The sequence below is a fragment of the Lipotes vexillifer genome, unplaced genomic scaffold, assembly GCF_000442215.2.
Source record: "Lipotes vexillifer unplaced genomic scaffold, Lipotes_vexillifer_v1.1 scaffold916, whole genome shotgun sequence".
Lineage (NCBI taxonomy): Eukaryota > Metazoa > Chordata > Mammalia > Artiodactyla > Lipotidae > Lipotes > Lipotes vexillifer.
The window spans coordinates 6,600,683-6,609,224 of NW_006798383.1; the positions used below are offsets into that span (position 1 = coordinate 6,600,683).

The 8,542-nt window shown below is 41.5% G+C and overlaps 1 protein-coding gene across 3 annotated transcripts in view; it reads right to left on the reverse strand.

Annotated features, from left to right (window-relative positions):
* The window catches only part of SORCS1 (sortilin related VPS10 domain containing receptor 1), a 275,703-nt gene that overhangs the window by 11,181 nt on the left and 255,980 nt on the right, over positions 1 to 8,542 (reverse strand). For all 3 annotated transcript variants that reach the window (XM_007470452.1, XM_007470451.1, XM_007470450.1), the window contains exon 22: positions 6,947 to 7,046. In XM_007470452.1, the coding sequence (XP_007470514.1) occupies positions 6,947 to 7,046 (100 nt within the window). The remainder of the gene's footprint in view (positions 1 to 6,946; positions 7,047 to 8,542) is intronic.

Here is an 8,542-nt window from a genome sequence, read left to right on the forward strand (position 1 = left end):
GGGCCCAGCCGCTCCGCGGCACGGGGGATCTTCCCGGACCGGGGAACGAACCCGTGTCCCCTGCATCGGCAGGCGGACTCGCAACGACTACGCCACCAGGGAAGCCCGAATCAACACATTTTTTAAGCTGCTTCCTCCCCAGCCCCCTTCCCCCTGTCCCCACACCCCCACTCCAAAGTATAATCACTGAATTTACTCCTGATCATGCGCGCTCATAGGAACAAAGATATAGAGTTTGATGTGGCTTGAAAGATTTGTTTCAGCAATTAGGTCTTTAATTTATTACCTGTCAGCAGATTCCCTTCACCTGGCAATCTACTAAAAGATGATAAAATAAAGCTCGCAGTTTAAAGCAGTCTGGCATCCTGGTCTCCTCACCTGAGTGTCAATCCCCCATTCCCAGCTTACTCTTAAGGTTTTTCACTTGTATGTTTTACAGCACCCAACCCGACGTGGCCATGAAACTTAGCTTCTTTGGCAACTCAAAAAGAGGTTCCCCCTCCTGGGATTCCAACTCCATCAAATAAATTACCATCTCCTGTTACCTGGGTTGAAAAATTCTTATAAAATGAGTAAATACTTTGTGAAGAGAGAAAGGATTACTGACTGTTGTCCAAACCTATTGTCTTTGAAAATCCTTTCATCTGCCCCTTCTTTCCTTTTCCATGTGTATCCTACTTTGCAATATTAAACATGCATTAATGAGAGTTTTCTCACATTATGCATGGATGAGGGACAAAGCGCGTGATATAAATGACACGTCAAGTAATGGCATATTTGATTTCCCTGAAATTTATCCTTCTCTCTTTCCTCTGCTCATAATTTTACTTTCAGTTAATATACCAATTAGGAACACTTGAGGGTATGTGTCTAGATGCCCAAACCAAGTATAAACCATACGATGTCCCTTTGCTGTGCTTCTGCTCAGCACCGCCCCTCAACCTGGCAGGCTTATTTCCTCTCATTTGGGTGAATTCCTATTCAATATGAAAAGTTCATTTATTGAACTTTCTGCATGGAATGTTTTCCATCCTCTTCATTTAGAATTGGGGCCACTAGTATTTGGGCCTCAGGTCTAGCCAGTGTGCACTGAATGAGGGTCCTAGTTCATTTCATACCCCTGGACAAACCAGAGCTTTAAAGGAATCACTGCAAAATGAGGCACAGAGTCATGTGAGAAGTAAGATGATACATCTGAAATGGACTGTGCCCTTGAGTAAATTCCAAGTTACCAGGGGCAATGAGAAAACTAGTGGCATTTTAGGGATATTTTCTTAAGGGCTCAGCTTTGTTCTGCTGTAAGTACCTACAGAGATCAAATGCTCTGCAACAGATTCTGAACCTTCCTGTGAGCCTTGCAGGAAAAACTCTCCCTAAGTCATCCCTGTATCACAGCTCTTAAAATACAGGAGAAAATCAATAAATAAATAAAGGCAGGCCAGGGTAAAAGCATGCATAAGACAGAACTCAAGGGAGACGTTACAAATGGATCAGGTAAGCATAGTGTAATCTAAGGCGTGAGACCCTGAGCTCTGTCATGAAGTGAGGCTGCTCTGGAAACGATATCAGAGATCAGAGAAGTAAAACAAGGGCCAAGAAGTTAAACTTGCTTCCCTCTCTTTCAGGAACATTCCTCTTGCCAGTCCGTCTCCCACTGTCTTTAGGACCTCTCGTTCTGGGACACAGAGTTCTAATTTTCCTTCCACCCACCCATTTCCCACAATGTGTATATCAACAACTATCCTACATCTTAAGAGGATACCTGACATAAAGAAAGCACAGAGATGGGTTTTCCTTGGATGCTTACTGGATGAATGAGTGCAAGGCTCCACTCACTCATGGTAAGAAGTAACATGACATGGAGACAGGTTCACAGTTGAACACACTGACTCCAAAGGTTAACCGGGGGGGATGGAATTTCTAATGCATCTCTACAGGTTATAAATTAATTATATACCTAATTATTTATGAAAGCAATATTTATTGAGCACATGCTATGGGCAAGTTCTCTTCTAGGTACAATGACGGAGACACTATAAAGATATGGTGAACTGTATCCTTGGGAAATTAAATAGGAGAGGTGATGATGATGATCAGACAGATACAGCTTAAAAAAATCCACATGAGTTCTGACAAGGGATAGATGGTATCCAGGTAAAGATCTCCGGAAAGATGCCATGCAAATGTTGGCACTGAGCTGAGCCTTAAAATACAGAGACACAAGAGATGGAGAAAAGTAGAGAAGGGGGAGAAATATTCCAATTGGGAATACCACGAGCAAAGGTACACTTCAGTCAAAACACCAGCATTTCCAGTCTAGCCCCCAGCTTGATTGAGCGCTTCTCCCTTTGTCCGCTCAACACGGTGCCAGCTGCCACGAGGTCCTAAAAGCCAAAGAGAGCCACTCAGGGTATGGCCCTCCCTCAAACTCCTTGATAACAGCTCTTCGTCCTCTCCTTATTCTCATAGTCCGAAATCATTCCTTTCTACAAGAGAGTTTTAGAAAACTAGCTGTCAGGAGTGATAGGCCCTCAAGAGGAATTGCACAGAAACTGAGAAGCAAAGGAATAGCTAAAAACAAAACAAGGACTGCGTTCAATGTTTAGCTCCACTTAGGCACCAAGTTAATGAATTCCCTTATAGAACATGTGGGGGAAACAAATGAAATCCAGTCTCTAATGACATCCAGAGATGTCATTTAATGTTAATGAATTCCCTTATAGAACATGTGGGGGAAACAAATGAAATCCAGTCTCTAATGACATCCAGATATCTGGAAATGCTTACCTTGTGTTCCCATAAAAGCAAACAGGGAACTGAGTTTGAAAAACAAAAGAAGGCTAGTAAATTCCTGAAAGGAGACAGTTCTTTTTCCTTGGAGATGAACCAAATTATGCATTGCCTCTCCCACCAGCAACATACTCTGGCTCAAATATTTTTAAAAGAAGGCTGCTGAACATCTGCTAAGCAATTAATGGAATGCAGCAGTGTGCTGGAATGGTCCCTGGAAAGGTATTAGCAATCCTGCTTATGAGACATGAAATGTTGCAAGCAGTGGTCCTTTCTTCCTTTTTTAAATTGTAGTTTATTTTTATTTTCTGCAGGGGGGTTGAGAGAAAGGGAAAGGAAGCTGAGGTGGAAGTTCTGCATCAAATTCTCTTCCTCACTGTGTCTTTTTTCCCCCAGGTATCTTTCTCCTTCTCTTCTAGTCATCCCAATATGAATGTGTTAATTTCAACTTAAGCAAAGAAACTGCAGCAATTGTCTCAATCCAACTGATCCCCTACCCAATGTTCCAAGTTTTCTATGAGTGAAAGGAGAATTCCCTCATAGTCTACCACCCTGTCCTAATAGTTAAAAAAAAAAAATTGGGCAGTTAGTGCTAACTTAGGAACAATCGCCAATGGGAAACTGATCCCTCCTATATTTTACTTCCTCATCACAGTCATTGAAGAGTGCCAGCCTTAACACAAGCCTTGCCTTTTGCATATGAAAGTCTGGCTGACAGTGACTTTGTACCCTTAGATTCTGCCAGTCCTAACACTATTATGACACATATGGCTAAAATCAATACAGAGAAAGTTTCCAAGGCTCAGTTATGGTGTCGGCCCTTGGCATTCTCTTCCTTTACTCTTCAAACTGGAGCTGATTATCCACATATAAGTCTACATTTACTCCAGTCACCTAGCCAGTCATCCTAGGAAGCTCAATAATGCCAGGTGATCAGGTTTCGAATTACACTGCCAAAAGATGTAGGATAGATACTATCAGATCTAACAGGGAAGAATCAGGGACAGCCCCAATGGTTGGAAGCCAAAGAATTCTCTCTCTCTCTCCAAATTGGCCCAGCCTAAGTCTGGGCTTTTGCCTCAGACTGCAGTTTTGTTTTGTCCCCTTGCTAACTCTGCATAGTATATATCTATGCTGCAGAGGTCTCTCCTTCAAATCTCAGTGTGCTCCCAGTAACACACTCCCTTTTGCCAGCCCTTCCTCCCAGGGATCTGCATACTGCTCCCCAAATTCCCAGCTGTGAAATGAAGTATGAACATTAATTGGATAAATTTTCCAGATCTTCCCAACTTTGCATTTGTCCTTGCCATCTGGAACTTACACTGGTGGGATTAATTTTTTGTGGTTATCAGGAACGGCCTTTCTTTCCCACATGGAACTACGGATTTCATGGATGCCTTTGCTACATAAGTTTCCCTGGCCAAGCCACTGGCCAAATCAGTTTCAGCTAACTAGCCACTTTTTTTTATCTTTATTTTTCAGCTGGATCCCAGCTCTAAACCAGATGTCATCACAGGAAGGCATCCTTAAGTACCACTTAAAATAAGATTCAAATTCAGGAAGCTAATCTGAACCACCTTTGGCGTGTGATGTGACAAATCAGTTAAATAAAAACCAGGCATATTAAATAACTGTTGGAAGAGAGAGAGGTATGGGGAAGAAAAGGTATGAAATGCAAGTTGCCTCCAGAATTTGAGAGTGGGGTTAGTTCTCTGGCTATCTTGGTCTATGATGCTCCCCTTTCTAACAAAGTCCCTGGGGAGTGTTTTCTAATAAATCAGGCTACACTACAGCAAAATATGCTGCCTGAAGATAGCATTCCTTTAGAAGCGGAGTATGCTGTACAGGGATGAACTAGGTGGCCACATCCCTTCAAACCCAGAGCTCAGTATGGAGTATCAGGCATAGCTGCTTTTAACCTCTGAACTCAAAGGGAACAAGTCACTTTAGCTGTCGTAGGAGAAGATGATGAAGTTCAGGATATGCCAACTCACAGGCTGGACTGTGTAGTTAGATGGAATAATCAGTAAACTTATTTCAACCAATTTCAAGTAGTTACTTTCTGCTCATTTGACAACATCTGTCAGTGGCTTGGCCATCAGGATGACTACAAGGGATGTTTCTGAACTTTGTTTTCCAGTTCAACCAGCTATGTGTAACTGCCACGTGTCACCACCATTCACCGAAGACCAAAGGCCAACCTCCTTGGTAGGAAATAGCCAGTCTTGATCATCAAATGCTCTGAGATAAGTTGGCAGCCTTCGTTCAGGTCTCAGGCTTAAGGGCTGCCCTCCTAGATGCTTCATAGTTCGCTTTTCTCTTACACTTTCTTATTTTCTTCAGGACCTTTTCACCATTCAGAAGGTGGCATTTGTTAATGTGCTTCCTGCCTGGCTTTCCCCAATGATGGAAGCTTCATGAAGGCAGAGACTTTATCCCATGCTGAGAACACTTCTTGGCTCAGAGTAGCCAGGAACTCAGTAAATGTCTGTTCGACAGATGAATTAGGAGGACAAGCTGCAGAATAGCTAATCGGCCCTACTCAATCCTTTCTCTTAAGAGTCACCTTTCTCAAGTGACACTGAATCCATCACACCTCTGCTCCTAGGTCTCCACGGCTTCCCAGAGCCCACCAAAGGAAGTACAAACGGCTCAGCCTGGCATATTTCCACCCTCCACCTCCGTATCCTATGCTCAGGACACTGACTTTCAAATATCTGTTTTTTTTTTAAAGCAGTGCTTATTTTTTTTTTAAGAAAAAACATTTTATGAAACCCTAATAAAGAAAAAAGATGGAATCTAAGCAGAAAAGAGGCCAATGGCCAACATGTTTGGCCATCCTCTACACCTAGGCACACCTCCAGGAAACCAGAGAATGGACTTGGAAACACCTTATCTTTGTTCCCACTTATTCAGCATCCCAAGGCCCTCAAGGCTTTCGTGTTCCTTCCTTGGTGCTTCGGTACTTGGAATAATCTCTTGAGTTCAGTCCTTTCCATCTTTCAAGGTCCTTCCCAAAGATTACCTCCTCCATGAAGCTTCCCTGGGTCATTCTGACTGGGTACAATTTATCCCTGCTTTAAATTTCTTATAAAACTCTGATTGTTAGGAATAAAAAGAATAAAAAGAAAAATAATACCTTACTATGCACCAGGCGCTTCTCTAAGTGCATTACCTAAGTTAACTTAATCCTCACGCAATCCCATTGTCATAGATGCGACAGAGAAGTTAGTTAAGTCTCCTCTCAAAGTCCATATAGTAAGCAAGTGATGGAGCAAGACTGAAACCAACAGTCTGGCTGCACAACTGCAAAGTCCAAGAGCGTAGAAACGTCCTATTGTCTCTCTATGAAGGCATTGATGCATTTTACTTGTTCAGAGATCCCAGCATTGCTCACTTCCCCCACCCCACAGTACTGCCACCACTGCTACCACCAAACTTTGAAACACCACAACCAGATGATATGTTTTTTGAGGGCAAAGACCATCTCCTACTGGCCTTTATGCAGCGTCAATACAGTACTCTGCAAAAATAAGTACCCCATAAATAGTGTTAATTTATTATTAATATAAAACAATAACATCTATTTCTATATACTTGGGATAGACTTCTATATAGCCTTAGGAAGAAGGTTTTCCCCATCAGCTTTTACAGGTGAAGAGACAGAAGTTCAATGATATTAATTAATCTGTAAGATCCTGACCAACGTGGGGTTCAGCTTCTGGCTATGACCCTGGACAGCTCCTAAGTCCCAGCTATTTCTATTGTACGATTTTATCCCAAGACTGAAAGCAAGAAAATTCTTTGTAACATGAATGATTTAAAAATAAAGTTTTGCAGAAAGACCAGAAAAAAGTTATTTGTAAGGTTAACTTTATTTTCAAGATTTCTGTAAGATGAAGTATGCTATCATTTGAGGGGTCTTTTAGTGATTATTCACTGATGGTTTTTGCCAGGGACTAAGTGGGAAAATCACCTTATTCTGTTGCCTTATGGGTCCCCATTAAGGCAAAAATGCCCCACAAGGGAACCTCCAAAGACTGATGCCCTATTTCTGATTAGCAGTGGCACCGTTTAGTCTTGTTTCGCTGAAACAACAAATTGGGACGCCCTCTGCTAGAGCCACTAGCCGGAACCCAGGGACAGGAACACTGACCTGCTGTTAAGTGAGCCGCGTGGACAAGGACTTGGACTCCGGGCTTCAGTTCAAAGTGCACGGAGTTCAGGTTGAGCTTGTGAATCAGCAGTTCTGATATCTGAAAGAAGTGTCAGAGTGAGTGCCACCAAAACTGTCACACCAACTATATACAAACGTGCTGAGCAATATTCACTGCACTGACCAAGGCATCCCGATATTATATCTGTGAATGATATGAATGAGTTTTATATGATTTTAAGTTTTTAGTCCACAATATGCTGATAGAATTATTTTCTAAGCATGACTTGACTTTATATCCGAATTGTTACAAAATAGGACAAACTATTAGTAAATCAGATATTTCTACTCTTATAAAATTATCCTGTTACCAGCTTGGAGAAATCACCCCTGGTTTTCTGAGAGGGCATTTGTTATACACAAGGATTTAAAAGAATATATACAATTTACAAATTCTGGTGAGAGTCATATCCATTTATTTTACTCCTTGATAGTGGACTCTACCTTATTCCTTTCTTTGCTTCCCTTCTCTTCCACAAAACGTACCCTGTGGCTTTCCCAGAATGGATATTTCATGGATATGTATTGATGATAAATATTGTTCTGCTAAAATAGTAAATTATACATTTGCAACAAAGTGTAAATCACAACTTAATGCATTGGCTGACTCTTGTGTCGTGCTTATGAACCTAAAACCACTCCTTAGGCTGACACATGTGTACTGGGTAGACGGATGGAGTTCTGGGCCATGAAATAACCCCAGCAAGGGACAAAGGACCTTGTTTTGTGTAGTAACAGCATAAGGTAAGGTTTTCTAGACAAGGCAAAATGCTGTTCACGTGTTTAAAGTAGAAAACCAGCTCAATTTGCTCTGTTTCATTCACCCTTTCCAGTAATTTGTGGAAAGCTATCAGATAAAACCACACTCCTATTATCTGGTCTCCTCGCCTCATTTTTAACATTCTAATCACAGTGTAATATTTTATTCATATGCAATTTAAGTCTACTTAGATGCTTTCTGAACATCGTTCTGCTAGTTAAATTCTTAAATTATTTTTCCTTTTATATTTATTAAGTTTCACTTAGTCTACTGAGTTGCCAAAATGACAGCTTTGGTCCTTTAATCAATTAAGCAGGGCCTGATGGCTTTGTTTTCAAGCACAGAGTCTCCTGCAGAAGCCCCTGTCCAGTAATGGAACTGAACTGCCCTGCAGATGAACTTCTTTGTTTAACAGGAACTTGGGATGATTGTCAGTGACCCGTGGTTGAGCACCTGGGATCCAGTTCAAGTTCAGCCTCTCAAGTGTTTCCACTTGGCAAACCACTCAGAAGAACAAGGTTGTGATAAAATTATGTTGAAAACAACTTTATTCCCTCTCTATAAGCTACTCTTTCTCCTGGGTACTGAGCAGCTTCCAGAATGTTCCAGGTTTACAGGAAGAGTGGATTTCTAACACAGACTGTGTAGAATGGTTTTCCTTTGTGTCCTGTAAAGTGTTAACAATGTACAAGTTCCTATTCTATCTTATTCTTATCATTCAATTGGCAAGGCCTTTCTAAGAATCTGACAGTGGATTTTTTTTTTTTTTTTTTTTT